The following is a 17,611-nucleotide window of genomic DNA, read 5'->3' on the forward strand; positions in this document are numbered from 1 at the left end:
ACTGGGAGTTGTTGATGGACGCCGGGAAGCCTAGTGTGCTGCAGTCGATGGGGTCGTAAGGAGTCGGACACAACTGAACTGAATTCAATGACCTGTTTTACATATAACTTACCTTGTAGTTTGAAATCTCATATCTGGATTTATAATTTTTGGATCAATTTGGTTTGCCATGATAGCTTTTTAAACAGAGGTAACTTTGTATCTAGTAATAAGGTGTTGATATGCAAATTCCATATAACACTCTTCCTCAGGGCAGCTTCCAGTAAGACCACAGAGAAGTGTTATCAGTAGTTGTCCTTCACATCATGTGTGTTCCTTCCTTCTCTAACAGATTTATGCTCAGGTATATTTACAGATGTGGTTTCCCAGTTTACTCAGTGGTAAAGAGTCTGCCTGCTAATGCAGGAGGTGCCCTTTTGATCCCTGGGTTGGGAAGATCTCCTGGAGCAGGAAATGGCAACCCACCCCAGTAGTCTTGCCAGGAAATCCCATAGACAAAGAAGCCTTGTGGGATGCAGTCCATGGGGTTGCAAAGAGTCGGATACAACTGAGCACACACACATTTACAGATAATCATTTTCCTGAATGTATCTTTGTAGTGAAAAATGAAAGAATATAGATTTTCTCGCGTCTTCTGGAAAGCTTTTTAAATATATGTTGCTGTTGCTAAGTCGCTTCAGTAGTGTCCGACTCTGTGTGACCCCATAGACGGCAGCCCACCAAGCTCTCCCGTCCCTGGGATTCTCCAGGCAAAAACACTGGAGTGGGTTGCCATTTCCCTCTCCAATGCATGAAAGTGAAAAGTGAAAGTGAAGTTGTTCAGTTGTGTCCAACTCTTCGTGACCCCATGGACTGCAGCCTCCTAGGCTCCTCGGCCCATGGGAATTTCCAGGCAAGAGTACTGGTTGTCATTGCCTTCTCCAAATATATGTTAATAGCTACTTTATGTCTTTATAAGTAAAGGGTTTATAGTAATAATGATTCTGTTGATTATAATATATATATATATTAAAGCTTTTTTTGTGTGTAAAAAGAATAGAGTTATTCTTAATCCTTATTATCTAACTATCTGTTATTTACTTCGATTCTGTCTAGTCTTACCAACATCAGTATCAGACATCAGTCCTTTGGGGGAGTACAGAGAATGCAGAAATGAGTATGTTTCTTTGAGCTCAAAATTGATAGTGGACAGTGTAGACCATCTTGACTGCCAAATAACTGACCACACAGTGGATGTAAATTGTCAGTATATTTATACAATATTAAGGAAATTTTTTATCAGGGTAAGGAGATATTTCTTTGTAGAGGAGCTATGAGAATTCACTGCTGCTGGAGGTAACTCATTATATGGCTGCAGGTGCTTGTAAGAATAAAATAATAAAGAGGGTTTGATGTGGTCGGGCTGTGGGCTTTGGTGCAGTTGAACAGTGAAGCCTAGGGAAGGTAAGGTGTGACATGTGATCAGAGCATTGACTGCAACAAGCTTTTTTGTCACATGAGCTTTACGAAAGTGGAGATCATTCGTCAGGAAGGGACCTGTTAGTTTTGAAGTCAGTGACTAGAAGCTAGGTGTGATAGTGTTGGACTTCTCAGGTGGTGCAGTGGTAGAAGAATTCACCCACCAATGCAGGAGAAACGGGAAACTCGGGTTCGATTCCTTGGTGGGAAGATCCCCTGGAGAAGGAAATAGACACTCCAGTATTCTTGCCTGGAGAATCCCATGGACAGAGAGAAGCCTAGAGGACTACATTCCATGGGGGTTGAAAAGAGTCGGACGTGACTGAGCCGCTGAGCATACATGACAGTGTTATGTTATGAAAGACCGAAAATAGTTCCTTTGTGGGCCATAGGTGATAGGAAGAAGGTGTATGGGCTATGATCTGTGTTCAGATTGAGTGAGGTGAATAAATAATGGATATCTGGAGATTTGAAGTGCTGGCAAGTGGATACAACAAGGATTGGAACATGGAAATTAAGGACCTTGGATTGTCCCCAAATTTGCCCAAGTTGGAGCTACAGTTTTTGTTTAAGGAATGGGTTTCTTCAGTTTTTACTTGAATACCAAACTAGAATTAGGAAGAGAAATATTTACCACTGTGGGAAGGATTCCCTTCATCCCTTCAGGTGATTAGCATGATAGTGGATGTTGTCTGAATATTGAGCAGCTTTTTTTTTTCCCCAGCATCCTGGACTTTGGAGCAAGATAGAAAGCTCAGTCAGCAGTTCATTCCTGAACTGCCATTTCACGTGCATTCAGAGATCGAATAGCTGTTCTGGAGCCTACATCTGAGTAGAGAAATCAGTTGGGAAATTCTGGATGCCTAAATGTTTGACTTTCAGATTTCTTCCTTTTCTGTAATGATTCTGGGCCTCAAAAATCCTGCTGTCTTTCAGAAAGTTTCATGGAAGGAAGTGCCCCTCTGTCTTCCTGGTCTACCTCTTGGTGGGTCTTATTGGTACCTGTGGTGGGGCTAGGATTTCCACTGGATTGGGGACTCCAGACCTTTGATTTTTGGGGGCCTGGGTATGTTGTGTTCTTCACATGCATGAACTGGAGAAATAGAGGTATCTGCCTGGTTTGAGAAAATTCTAAGTCATTGTTGTGACGGGTCGTGAGGAAGATAAAACATGGCATTTTAAGTGTGGGCATTATGGTCACTCTCCCTGGAAAATGTGATTGACAGCAGATGCCATTACTTCTCAGTAAATAATACACAAACTTTCCTGTCCTGTGCTTTATGATGATCTTGGGCTGTAGTGTGGAGAGTTTTTATATTCCTTTATAGGTATTGCTTTCCCTAAAATCATTACTTCTAAAACAACAAATATATCTTAGCCTGTCATTTTAGAAAGTAACCTTTAGACTCCAGCTGTTGAGAGCATCAGAAATAATTACTCAGCTACTGCCTTGTCAAATGTAATTTAAGAAAGTGATCTTCTTCCCTGAGGAAAATCTAATTTGGTTTACTTCATTCCATCTCTGATTGGCTGCCTTTGTTTTCTTTATGATTAGAAAGTAAAATATGTTTAGGTTAAAATTTAATAGAAAGTTACCCATGAGATAGTAGATGGTTTTCTCTTTTGTTTGTGTGGGTGAAAAGGTTATTGTAGTAGCATGTTCAAGGTAGTCTTTTTTACATATTTCATTTATTTCCTCACAAAATATTTATTAAAAATAAAGCAGTAGTTGGCAAAGCTGTTTGTCTTTGTGAAGATGGGGAGCATCTGTCTGAGTAAGATATTCACGATTTTGTTTTGGCGTGTAATTACTTGAGTAAGTAATTCCCTTTATCGAAGTCTCTTCATCTGATTATGGATAATCCCATGGGATTCCCACTCCCCTTCTTGAGGGCTGCTGGGAACAATAACTGAGGCTTTACCAATTCTTTAAATCATCAGCAAGTGATCAAAAAGAACTCAAGAGCTGTTTCCTTTTAGCTTAAAATTATTTGTAATTTAATATCACCTTTAAAATTTTTTCTGTAAAAGGTATGTGCTTTGTTATTTATTTATTTATTTATTTATGCAGTGGCTTTATGGGCCCTGTCTTTGTTTCCTTAAAGGTAAATGCCATTGTTTAAAATTTTCTTTTTCTTTTAAAGACTGTGTGTATATCGAGAGTCGGAGGCCCAACACACCGTACTTCATCTGTAGCATCCAAGACTTCAAACTGGTAAGCATCTTTTCACGTGCTGTTGATTCTGCTCTGTGCTCTCCCAGTTCCATCGGCTGTCTCTGTTGATTGCTTCTCTCCGTGTTGACTTGGTAACCTGCTCACCTCTAAAGTGCTGACCACTTGGTGACTACAACACTCCAATAAGGCAGTAAGCAGCTTTGTATTAGTAACATTTAATGTTAGAAAGCTCATCCTGCAAACAAATATTTCTGAAATTTTTATTCCTTTAGTAACTGTTTTGACAACAATTTCAGAGATTACCTTGAGTAGTTTTTTTCTCAGCCATTGTGAAGAACCTGAAGTGAAGTGAATTTGGGATTTCATGATGAATTGCGGAGAGAAAAAGGATGTAAATGGGCCAGAGATTATGATTTTCTGTGGCATACTTTCTTAGGTATGTTAAGCAAATATGGAGAATATCTTGAACCTTTTTTGGGGGAGTCTCCCAGGAGTGGGGGTTGCGAAAAGGAAGCCTGGCCTGGTGATGGAATAACTACACTGCTTTCTCACTGAAAACCTTTTACAAGTGCTTAAGTGCTGGGATTGTCTGAAATGAAATCTTGCTTTCAGTCCACTGGTTGTCAGACTGGGAACTTTGGATCCTTCAATATTCATAGAGAGTTTGCAGAGGTCTGTAAATAAACATTCTCAATGTTCAATAAATGTACCTTACACATGTCTGTATAACTCCTTTTCAAATGTATCAATATGCTTCTGTGATTTTTAAAATTAACTTATTTAATGACAAGACATAGTTAAGAATCACTATTATTGTTTAGTATTTTCCTCAAACCATTGTTATGTGAAATACTGTAATTTGGGGATCTTTTGAAACATGATAAGAAAGGATTCTTGTACTTGAAGGTTATGAGCCACTGTGTACATTCTTAGGTTTAGAGGCATGCCAGTTGTTTAGCTTTGTAGAGATACACGTCAGTGTCTGTGAACGCCACATTTCCAAACCCCTCTGTGACTTCTGATAACACTTGTGCTCTGACATACATTGTTCGTGATATTTCAGTCTAAGGAAAATAATATTCTGAACTGTGCATCTCTTTTTTAAAAAAATAACACATTTTGAATGACTCCAAATGTCCAATTAGTATATCCTATTGAGTTAAAAAGTTGCCTGCCATTTACTTTTCTTTATTCAAAAGTTATCACATGAGTAACACATGTGTTTTGCTACTTTAAAACAAAGTAAATCAGGCCATTTATGTCTGAGATTTCTTTATTCTTCATAGATCTCTTTTACCTTCTGGTTGTTTTACAAGGTGGCCTTGCAGTTTAATCTTGTAAATCAAATGCTTTCTGTTCAGAGTTTATGTCAACATGAGGTTTTACCATTTTTAGAGGTCTCTGCTGTTTATTATATGTTGCCGTCCAGAGATTTTTTTTACAGATGCTGCACCGACATCTGTGAATCTGGGCGGTGGCCTTGTTTCATGAGGAGTTAGCTTTTGCTAGTGGTGCTGCCATTGCTCTCTGCTCATTGTCTTTGTGTGTGATTTTTACCAAATGTGTAACACCAGTGCACCATGGAAAAGATATAGCTGTGGAATCATATTGCAAAGATTTTTCTTTTAACTGTTAGAGTTGAGTCCCTTCTGTATACGTTTTGCACGTTAGCAGGTGCCTTCATGTTTGAACGGCGTCTCTTATGAAATGCTGATTACAGTGTGATAGCTGCTGTTTGGGGCAGAGGTTCCTGCTGAGCTACAGTAATTGCTCAGGGTATTAACAGCAATAAAAGCTGAGGCTTCTGTTGTCAGGATTGGTCTAGTGCAGCACATTAAAATGATGTGGAAAGTGGGGTGCTATGGGTTTAGATGCCTTTTTCTAAGTCACGTATGCTATGTCACGTGTTTCTGATTGAGTTTTGTATTCAGAACATATTCATCGTTTTTGTGTAAGAATAATAAGGATGATGAAGAAAATATGTGCTTCTGGAAGAAATATAGTTATTGTCTGGTTACCCACTTTCCTTGTTTCTGAATACCACTTATGAAAAGATAACCTCACAGATGAGAATAATCACAGACTTTCTCTCCTTCCGCTTGCCCAACTAATAGGCGAAAAGATGAACAGAAGGAAATGTGCTTTGTTTCTTTGCAAGATTTTGCAAAGAAGAAACCAGGGTTGGTTTTGTGCACAGCAAATGCCACACGTGGCAGATGGAATCATGGAAAGGAATAACCCAACAGCTTTGACATGTTGTTGATTAATTACATATTTTATCTTTTTTGGATTTGAGGTTTAACTGAGAGATGTCTTTCTTTGTTTATACCATAAATTAGAATCAGTCCTTTTATCATGGTGAGTTTCTGAGTACAAGGTGTGTTTGGGGACCATCAGAGGCACTGGGGGAAGGCCTTTTGTAGGGGAGGAAGCTGAAGCAGAGGTTTGGCGTAGCTGTGCAGAGAGAGAGAGAAAGTGAGCTCTCTCCCTGAGTCTTGCTGCACTGGTGCTTCTTCCTGTTGGAGTCTCAGATTACCCTCCTTGTTTTCTTTCAGTGTAGGGCCCCCTTCTTGGGCCAGCTGGAGGAGCTCTCCATTGACCGTATCGGAAAGAGCTTGGGCTCACAGCGGCGAGCCTTTTCTTCTGCTGCACTCCCCCAGCTTTTCTCTGTCACCATGTGGCTGAGCGTGCACTGAGGGTTTTGTTCCAAGCCAGTCGGTATCCCCAGGGGCATTATGTGCCAGGGTGAGTTCAGATGTTCTGGGTTATTGCCAGGGCCTTCGACAGGCAAGCCTGCTTTGTGTTCTCTGTTGAGCGTAGCTATAAGGGGACTGAGGAATGTAAGGCAAAGGTCCTCCCCTCAGGGGTCTTGGGTTCTGCCTGGACCGACAGCTGCGGTAGAGTGGATGTCAGCCCTTGTTGGAGAACATTCGTAGGACTGATGTGGAGGAAGGATTCCCTTCTTTTACAAAAAAAAGCAATAAAATTCTATTCTTATAGGAACCCAGGCCTTAGCATAGTAGAATTGCTTTGCTGTCTAGAAATAATCATAGATTTTGAGAATGCTGGACGGAGATTATTGAGATTGGTAGGTTCCATTCAATGTCACCCCTCAGAGTTCCTCATCTGCCTCTAAGAGTCATGCTTCCTGCCTCATCCTTCACTCCCAGATGAATGGTTGAAGCCATTCTTTTAATATCCTGCATGGGAATTCTGTGTGGATTCCTAATAGTTTCTGTTACTCATTAAATAGAAAAATTATGTTGCTTGTTTCCTTGAGTTATTATAGTTATCAATTCTTCAGCTATTTGTACATGAAATTAATTTTCAGGTCATATAGATAATTATTACAAATATTATTTTGAGCAGATACCATTGGTTCATTTTTGCTCCTAAGTGGTTTATTAAATAGAGACTCCTTGGAGTTGGGGACCTATCTGTAGTAAATTTTGCTTTTTCCAGTTGACTTTTAGGGCTCGGGGTGTTGTTACAACTCTTCATGGATGCATATGCTCTGGTATCATTGTCGTCCCTAACAGCTTGTATTCTCAGTGCTGATCCTGCATATGGAATAGTTAAAGATGCCTCCCACTCCTTACCTTGGCAAAGGCACACCTCCATTACTGCTGTGAATGTGGGGACTGAGTTATGTAAGATTTAGTATCTGGTGTCTCTCTGTTTCATAGCCAAATGTGAGTGGCTGAGGGAGGAACGTTTGGAATTTCTTCCTGGTTCCTGGCCTAGACCCATAACCCTACCCCAAAAGCTGCTTGCCACAATGCAACAGTCAGGGGCTTCAGCTTAGCTCCACCTACCGTTGAAATTGCCCTCTCTCCACCAAAATTGAGTTTCTCAGAAGACTGAAAACAGTTAGCTGCTTTTCCTTTTTTAAAATGAAAGTTTAACTGAGAATAAGTGGCTATATCTTGTTTTTTTTTTGTTAGAGACCTTTACATAGACAGTGCTGGGAGGTAAGGGAGGCTTCACTAACAGGCAACCTTGTGTGTATACGTGTGTTATACACCACAGTTATTTAATCCCAGCTTGGCTGATGTGGCCGCTCAGGACAGAATGTATGGTGTATGGGCATTCATTGTAATGTTAGGTCAACTTTGTATTGAAAACTCTTAGGGGAGGCAGGAAATGCACATTAATTTGAACATGGCTAATTGAGAAGATTAGATGTTATTCTGGGATTGAGTTTTGGGGGATGGTAGGGTGCCTGGGTGGAGAGCTCCACTTGGAAATCAGCTAGTCTGTTCATCAGTTCTTGTTTTCCATGACACTGGGCAAGACATTACACCCTCCTCACCTTGCTTTATTTACCTATAAAGTTGGGATATAAAGTGCCCACCCACTTTGCACATGGCTTGTTTTTAGGTGAAAAGATCAGCCTACATCCTGGACAGTGCAGTGATGATTGTGACGTTGACGTTTAGTTGGTGCTCTAGGTTTAAGCTTGGGAAAAGCAGATACTTCATCTGTTTTATTCATTGATGTATATATTGCATGACTCATCTAAGATCCATAATAAATATTTACTGAATATTGAATGAAGTTACACTTCAGTGGAAAAAGTTAAGTGGATAAAGTTACCAAAAAACTTTAGTAGTCGTTTGATACAGTGCATGCGTTAACTACAAATTAGTCTTTCGTTTATTAAACAGGCCAACGAGATTTGCTTCCTTACCTTAAGTTAGCCTGCAGTGTGTGGTATTTAATATATTTAAATAATTCTAAAAATACTTTATAAAATTTTCTTTAGGAAGTTTATGTGAATGTAGCTAAGGTCATAATATTTTTTAGGCATTATTATGTTCCACTTTGAATTTTCTATATCACTGACTTTTAGCAAAGATAAATGATGGCCTAGTCTTATGTAAACATCCCAGAGAAGGCAGCTCGTAGGAAAAATGCCTTTGGATGTGATGGTTTGTTTCTGTATGAAGCAGTGGTTGTTTTCTCTCTAGGTTTTTTGTAGTCTCTCAAGCCAAGCCTGCCAAATTGAGTCTTTCTGTAGTTTCTTTTTCTCTGTACCCTCTTTGTTCATTCCCTGTGGAAAGGTCAGTACCACTTGCTTACTGCTTTGTGACTTGAGTGTTGTGTGGGATAATGAAGTGAAAACCTTGGAAGTTTGTTGCTAAGTATTTTCTGCTTATAGATTGAGGAGTCACGTCTTAGATAATGGGAAGTACAGCAGAGATGGTTCTTTGAAGAGTCGTTCCTTTTGTCAGTTTAGTCGTTCTTACCGTCAGGAGTTGGGTGCCTCAGTGCCCTTCTTGACCTGATTCCAGGTCAAGAAAAGTTGGAGAGAAGAAGGAAATTTTGCCATTTGCAAGAACGTGAATGGACTTAGAGGGTACTTTGTTAATTGAAGTAAGTCAGACAGAGAAAGACAAATTCTGTGTGATCTCACTTATATGTGGTATCTTAAAAAAAGAAAGCAAACTAGTGAATATAATAAAAAAGAAGCAGAGAACAAATTAGTTGTTATCAGTGAGGAGAGGGGAGGGGCAAGATAGGGGTAGAGGCTTAAGAGGAACAAACTATTATGTACAAAATAAGGTACAGGGATATCTTGTACAGTACAATATACCTAACATTCTATGATAACTATAGATGGAGTATAATCTTAAAAATTAGGAATCACTGTATTGTACACCTGTGTCTTATATAATATTGTACATCACCTATACTTCAATTTAAAAAAGGTTTCAAAAAAAAAGAGGAGGGTTGAGTTACTGACTTGTTACTTCTGAAGGCCACACCTTCCCCACTTCTGTTTTTAAAATAAAGGTCTTGGTCACTTGGTTGCTGTCCATACGTATTGTGATAAACTGTAATGGGGTAGTGGACTTCCTCCGTGCTGTGTTTGAGGTAAGCCACCAGCAATAAATACGTGTGCAAGGACTAAATGTCCTTTTTGCATGAAGTGTATAATTAAGAGCGGGATGAAGCCGCTCGGCCCTGAGTGTGATGGTCAGGCAGGTGCGGCTCTGCGGGATGAAGCCGCTCGGCCCTGAGTGCGATGGTCAGGCAGCTGCGGCTCTGCGGGATGAAGCCGCTCGGCCCTGAGTGTGATGGGCAGGCAGCTGCGGCTCTGCGGGGCCTGCCGTGCTTGACCCCACCCTCACCCCACTTACGGGACAGTCGTGTGCAAAGTTATTTTGAATCACCACAACATTTTCACATGAGATGTGTCAGTTCTTAAGTGGGAGAAGTGGTGACACAAGTGAAAATCAGAGTGAGGCTTTGGGAGTAAATAATCTCAGGGCGTCTTATTGGCCCCATTGACCCAGCTTCTGAGTGGTGTTTTCACTCATGATTGACAGTCATTGTAGGCTTCATGGGATTTCAGGTTTTAATGGTTCATGATTATTGTGTGATTGGGTAATTCATTTTCTCCTAATGTATTTGGATTTTTAGGACTCTGTGTAGGAAATCGTTGAAGAAGTTTAATTATGTTTACTTCCATAAAATACTTACCTAAAAATGTTATTTTACTAAACCTGCTCTGTATATGTGAAATTTTTTCATGCAGAAAACTCTGGGTATTCTGTTTTTGTTTTTTTTTTTTAAATAGGAGCTTAAGGAAGTTTGAGACAATTTGATGTTTGTAGAGAGCTCCTGTGCTAGAGTACTGGTGAATAGCTGTCATTCCAACTCTGTTTCTTAGAAGTGGAAATTTGTAATTAGTGTATATGTGGATGTTTGTGTTAAGGGCCAACTCAAAATTATACAAGAAAAAACTCATTAGAAGAATTGAAAAAAAATTAGGACAACTGAGATACTATCTGTGTTTTTTGATTCATAAATGAGAGTAATGAAATGCTTTGAAATTATGCCTTTATAAAATGTTTTAATAATTACTTGAACTTTTGCATATTAAATAATGCCAACATGCTTAGAAATGCTTTACTAAGGTGTTTTTTGCTTAAAACATTTGATTTGAATGAATAAGGATTTGAGTGGTTTGATTAATTCCTAGTGCAAGAGATTAACAAGAATTTCAGTTTTTCAAAAATGTTGATTTGTTGCTTACATTAAAAATTCTTGACTGTACTGCACATCCTAGTGCCCAGTTGAATCTTTGATTTGAAACTTGCAGTGTTGGTATGGGCAGGAGGGAGGTGATTATGGCTACTAACACTTGATGTTCACAGAGGTCATTTATATAGCGTCCCCAGGGCAGTATGGTCAGAGACTGACTGCCCAGAAAGCATACTGTGTGGGAGCCCAGGGTCCTCTGGAGGGTCATCTGAAGAGTAAGAAAAGCATCATGATAAAGACATTCCCCGTATTAGTTCTTTTTCTTGGGATTTGTCCTTTTGTTTGTTTTCAGAGACATTTAAAAAGAATAAATAGTTTACGGAGCATATTAAAATCTTGGACTATAAGAAGCTGTTAGGGTTTCTTTTCTTCTTGAAAGGAATTATGTGTAATAGGACTCCCTAAAAATGATTTAATATGAAAAGTTGGCTTACCTGTAATTTCTAAGCAGTTTTAAGAATTGAGATTTGCTTAAGTATTTGGATTTTATGGGGTTTTTTAGTTCATTAAAAACTACATGAAATTGGATTGGTTAAGTTTTTGGAAATCTTATATACTCCCTAGAGTATTCAAAAAAGGAACATGTTCAAACTATTACCTGAGCTATCTTTGTGATACTTAACCAGGACTGTGCTGGCTTTCAGAAGTTGCTCCCTAATCTTTTGTTGGTTTTGAATGTTTCTTGGGGGCGAAAAGAAAGACATATGTATGATATGCACCAAACTGGTTTGGCTCCTAAAAGACATAATGTCTTTCTTGAACTTTATGCTCCAGCCTGTTCATTATACTCACCCTGTGGGCATTGTGAGCAAACTCAAGCTTGTTTGAAGGGTGTTGTCTTTTTTTCTGCTGTTAAGCCTCTGTCTTCAGCTTTACAAAATGAAACTAGGACTTTGAGAAAACGGTAGGATCTCTCTTGAGGCCCCCCACTCCCCCATACCTTGAGCATTTCCTTATGAAGTATGTGTCTTATGTCTCTAACATCTGTCCTTAGAAAACTCTTCTGAAAGCTCAGTTTGTCCGCTTGTGGTTCATTTTATAGTTGTGTTTATCTGACACCGTTGCATTTTTGTTTCTATTATAAGCAAAGCATGCCACTGTCACTGCACTTTGACACTGTGTCACATCTTAACTTGGTTATTTCGAGGGGCACACACCATACTGCCTTACGACAGGCCCACACGAAAGCGTGGAGCCAGAGGGTCATACATTAGTTCACGCCGGAGTGAGAAACAGCTTTGATGGATGCGCAAAGTTTACCTTGAGTGGTAGAACCGATTCTCTGAGATTTTGGAGACCATCTGCTAAAGGATTTGTGCAGAAACCTGCTGTGTGCTGCGTGCCCCTAATAACCAGGGTCTGAGGGGACATCAGGCATGTTAACTGAAGACTGTTTTCTCTTTTAGGTCCACAACTCCCAGGCCTGTTGCAGATCTCCAACTCCTGCTTTGTGTGACCCCCCAGCATGCTCTCTGCCGGTGGCATCACAGCCACCACAGCATCTTTCTGAAGCCGGGCGAGGGCCTGTAGGGGTAAGGAGAATCCCGTTTTTAAAAGCTATCAATATTTTATATCCCATAGGGTATAAAATAGGATCATTGCCTCCCTCCCCAGAGCCCCTTTAAAAATGTGCTGTATTGTCTGTGTTTTTAAAGGAGTAACAAGTACATGCACAGAGGAAGCAAATACGGGACTTGCCTTACCCCTCTAGGACAGTTCCAGACGCTGGGGGGTGGTGGTGTAGGGGACTCTGGCACCAGCAGAGAGCACGCTGGGCTGCTGCAAGGAGCAGGAGCTGGCAATCAGCAGCGAGTATGGATGTTGGCAACTGAAATGGGGGAAAAGGGGGTAAGTGGGTCCACGTATGGAGTGTGCCATTCCCCAGGATCCCTGGGACTTGTGGCTGGTGGCGCTGAACTGTGTGGGGTGCTGCCCTCCTGGGGGATGTTTGGTAGAGTGTTGTGCAGAGGTAGCTGGGCTTTTCTGCAACGCCAGATATAGAATCAGTGTGTGACAGGCTTGTGTTGACGTGTAGAGGTGGTGCTCTCAGCTGTGCCCTGGAAATCCTCTGTTCCCTGGTGGTGATGTGGGGCCTGCTGTGAGGCAGAGCAGGATGAAATGTCTTTAGCGCTGTATCCCTTGGAGCATAGGGCCTGGTGTTAGTGGTCCACGAGGGTTATTTTCGTGTCTTACCTTCTCTGAGAGCTGTGTGTACACAGCTGTGTTCGTTTTCCTTCTTTTATGAGGATTTAATGCTAAAGTTTTCTGAAAGACTGGTGCTTCTTGTTCTGATTGACTGCTGTTAATCACGAAAGAAGTTTGAGACCTGTCTTTTGTTTTATGTGATCTCACCAGGGGGCTCATACTCATGCTGAATTAGAAAATAACAAGAGAGTAGTCACCACACGTACTCACATGATTCAGGATACTGGCACTATGTGATGACTCATTCGCTGTCCCTGTAGAATATTAGTACCTTGAGACTCAGAGAAGAGAGCACTCCAAATGGGCTGTAGCAGCACTTGGGAAAGCTTTGGGAAGGAAGGTAGGTATTGAGGAGCAGGGTGTGTTTCTGATACACTGGTAACATGGGGCGGGCAGAGTGGAGGAGCCCTGCACGTGTGCATGCCAGCCTGTCCCTATAAGCAGCATAGGCATTGAGCCTGGTGAAGCCAAGAGTTGTGAGAAGATGACTGCAGAACGTCAAAGAAGAGCACAGGTTAGTGGGTCCTGGGAGGCAGACATGGGGCCGGACTGAAGAAGGTCAGAAAAGGCAAGATTGTATGTGCTGGGCCAAAGAGAGCCTTTGCAGGCTTTTTCATTCCAAGCAAGCCGATCACTGCTTAAGAAGATTCATTGGGTAGCAGTGTGGAGTGGGGGAAAGATTGTGAAAGTTCCAATTAGGAGGCTAGGGCTGTCACCCGTGCATGAAATGAAGGAGGACCAAGACAATGGAGATGGGGAATAAATAATTGTAATAAAATCAGGAATAATTGTCAAAACAACATTTTCATGTTTAGATAGTTGCTACTGTAATTTATCAAGAATTAGACCAGAAAAAAGGTTCATATTATGGAAGCCTTGAAATTCCTCATATATAATAGTCAATCACAATGGAAGATAAAACCCAGTGTAGTGGATAAAAATCTAATTTTAATCCCTGGAGAGATATTGGCATCTTAACGAACAAATTAGCAGTCCCGACTTGCCTATTTCAGAAGCTCCAGCCTTTACCAATTACCATCTTGTTTATGTATGTGAGTGTATGAAATGGTTTTTATCTTTTAGACCAATACTATATTCTCTAATCAGTGTGGATGTCATTGTTAGACTGTTTCATTTATTGCAATACTCACTAACCAGGATTTGCTGAATGGATTTAAGGTTTTGCCCATAATAACATTGATTTTTGGTAAACTTTTTATATTAGCATTAGTGATACCTAGTATTAATTTATTTAAATTTTTAACAGTAAAAATATTATGTCCACCAGGAATTTAATTAAGTCCATGATCGGTGGTACATTCAGATACCATCCTGTGGAAGCTGGAGAAGATTCTGTAGTAAGATGACAGATCTTTTTTCAGTCAAGACAACACTGTGTAAAGCTAATGTATTGATTGTTCTTTAACAACACTTCATGCTGCCAAAGTCATTTGAGCTGGATCTGAATCGGATCCAGTTGGCAAAACTCCCCTCCATGTGTGGAGCTCCCATAAATTCTGCAGGCCTACAGATCTGATACACTGTAATGAGAGAGCTGCTGGGAGAAAAAATTGATTACAGGGCTGCAGACAATATCATTAACGTTTCCTGCCATGATACACCAGATGTCTTCTCTAATAGACTATTTTTGTTAATTTAGTTTTTATAGGATAGCATTGATTGCATCATAATTTAACTTTTCTTTGCATATTCAGGTATCTGTGATCTCTGTTTCTATACTGATGATGGCATCAACTCATAAGGTTTAATTTTTATTAATTTTTATCTGTTCATTTTAAAAGCATCTGTGTCGGAAAGGCAACATTTTTACTCATTCCTGAGAATCTGTTAGCTCGGATGCCTTCTAGCAAAAAGTACTGATTTACTGGTGGGGTGGGGAGGGAGGTGAGAAGTCAAAGGAAGCGTTGTCCAGATCCTCCCCAGACTGGGCAGAGATGATCTGCACCCCTAGCTGCTCCGCATATCGGTGTTTAATTTGCGCGACATAGGCTCTGTCCAGAGCAGAGAGGTGCAGCCATTTAAAGGGGACTTGAATGCACGTTCACGTCCACTGTGGTAGGTGTGGCTCTGCAGGCTGGAGTGCTTGGCAGGCATACCTGTCCTCTCCTCACTGGAAGTTCAGTGCTCCTCACTAGGATATTTAGTTACTTAGTATTTTTATTCTTTACTCTTACCTTTTTGTGCATTTAAGACCTCTGTGGAGTAGCTAACAGATATTGTTACAAATATGACCATGTTTGGACAGTGGGTCGAGCTATTTTATGTCATTAAAGAAAATATTCACAGCAACTTTATTCACAATAGAAAAATACTGCAAACAGCCTATATGTTCTTTGATGGGTGAATGATCAAACCAAGTCATTATTTTTTTTTAGCTACTAGTTTTGTTTTTGGTGCATTATCCTTCAGAGAACAGATTTTTGTCTTGATGAGCTCCTGTGTCCCATGGACACGTTAACTAACCATCTGACCCTTAGTTTTCTCACTCATAAACAGGTATGCTACTACCACTGATCGCAAAGGGCTGTTGCAAAGGTGATTGAAATAATTCATTAAATTGCTTTGCATGATGTCGAGCATATAATAAGCATTCATTAAGCAGTATCTCTTATCACATAGTTTTATTGTACAAATTCAGGTTTAAATAATTGATTGGTTTTTTGGATATTCTTAAAGTCCCTAGGTCCCTAGATGGTTTTGTTGAGTTTAAGAGGGTCTGTGAACTTCCTGAAATTGCTTGCAAAGTCTTACACACACATGCATTTTCCTGGAGAGAATTTATATTTTTCAACTATGAATGATAATCAGATTCCTAAAATTTAAAAATTAAGTTTAAAAACTGCCATTCTCTAAAGTCTCTTGAGGTATGGGTCGATTGAAACCTCGAATCAGGAAAGTAACCTTTAAAATGACATAAAAATGAAAAAATGTCTTTAATTGAGGCTATTTTCCAAATAAAGACTATAATTAAAACCCTAAAAGACAAACAGACAACCCTCAAACCAGCTAACTGCTTGCTAAGGAGGTAAACTAACGTGGAGCAGTCACTGTGTGCTGAGGCACACTGCTGCTCTTTTATGTAGCTTTTCCCAGATGGCCTCCACAACAGGCGCTTCACATACTTGCGGTCTGGGGTACCATTTAATAATTGAAAGTAAATATTTATCATAAAATGCTGTTTTAAAAGTAAAGCCAGTGGAAGAGATGCAAGAGTCACAAGTTCCATCCCTGAGTTGGGAACATTCCCTGGAGTAGGAAATGGCAACCCACTCCAGTATTCTTGCCTGGAAAATTCCATGGACAGAGGATGCCTGTGGGGCTGCAGTCCTTGGAGTCACTAAAGACTCAGACATGACTGAGGGCCTGAGCACACAATTCCATTTCTTAGCTGCTTGATGCTTATAAAGAGTTGTCGTCTGGTAGCTTGTTTTGCCCTATAGGAGGTTTTAAGGATATCCTGCTTTTTCAGAGTTTACTGTATTTTCTTCAGTTGCCTTAAGTATTCCCCAAATAAGCCTTTTATGTTTGACTGTGGTGAAAGTGTTAGAACCAGATTTTCAGAAAAAATGCCAGTACAGATGCCCGTCTACCCTGAATGAAAGATGATTACTAGCTGTTGAATTTTAATGTAACAAGTTAAAAAATTCTTAAAACACCCAGTTGACCAGTGTTAGTAAGCACATACCCACTTCCAGGTGAATTCCTCTCCTTTGAAGCTGTTATTTCCACGCCCTGCTGTCCCTTAGAAGCTGCAGGCCAGCTACTTTGTTCTTAAGGCTATCTTCCATATACTCATCTGCTCCTTTTATACAAAAGAGGCCTCGAGCCACAGTTTCAGAACATATATTGGAATAGCCTTAGGATTTTAACGGAGAAGGCAATGGCACCCCACTCCAGTACTCTTGCCTGGAAAACCCCACGGACAGAGGAGCCTGGTAGGCTGCAATCCATGGGGTCGCTAAGAGTCGGACACGACTGAGCAACTTAACTTTCACTTTTCACTTTCATGCATTGGAGAAGGAAATGGCAACCCACTCCAGTGTTCTTGCCTGGAGAATCCCAGGGACGAGGGAGCCTGGTGGGCTGCCATCTGTGGGGTCACACAGAGTCGGACATGACTGAAGTGATTTAGCAGCAGGATTTTAAAACACTTCCCATTTGGCAAAACCAATACAATATTGTAAAGTTAAAAAAAAAAACACTTCCACTGTTTAAGCAGTCTTTGCTACCATAGATCTGTATGAAATGTAATGGTTACTTTTAAGTTTTATTGAGCTCTCCCTTCTTTCAGGGATAATGCATCACCCTTGGTTACTTACAGGCACTGTGAGACCCTTTAACTTCTTTTAAGGGCTATTTCATGCTGTTTGAAAAATGTATAAGCAAATATGTGGTGTGCCCAGGCTTTCCAAGTTCTCTGGAAGCAGTTTTACTAAGACACGTTTCAGGACATGTAGGTAAAGTGTGCAGTTTGTCTAGCTTAACTTTGTTTGTAGTGTTATCCCTCATTTTAGGATATCATAGTATTTTTAGTGACAGCGTTTCAAATAAATATCAAGGTCTTCAGCTTTTCTAAGTGCCTGGTGTAAAGATTAAGTAACTCACCTAAGGTTAATCAATCCTTTCCAGAATCTGAAAGTTGTTATGCCTAATTCCTCTAAGTTAGCATTTTCTATTTTTATCTTTGATCTCCTGTTGTAC

At 40.3% G+C, this 17,611-nt stretch overlaps 1 protein-coding gene across 1 annotated transcript in view; it reads left to right on the forward strand.

Annotated features, from left to right (window-relative positions):
• The window catches only part of RERE (arginine-glutamic acid dipeptide repeats), a 303,344-nt gene that overhangs the window by 71,820 nt on the left and 213,913 nt on the right, over positions 1–17,611 (forward strand). Inside the window, 2 exon segments of the mRNA XM_027564998.1 lie at positions 3,603–3,673; positions 12,091–12,216. Of these exon segments, the coding sequence (XP_027420799.1) occupies positions 3,603–3,673; positions 12,091–12,216 (197 nt within the window).

Source organism: Bos indicus x Bos taurus, chromosome 16 (genome assembly GCF_003369695.1).
Source record: "Bos indicus x Bos taurus breed Angus x Brahman F1 hybrid chromosome 16, Bos_hybrid_MaternalHap_v2.0, whole genome shotgun sequence".
Taxonomy (NCBI): domain Eukaryota; kingdom Metazoa; phylum Chordata; class Mammalia; order Artiodactyla; family Bovidae; genus Bos; species Bos indicus x Bos taurus.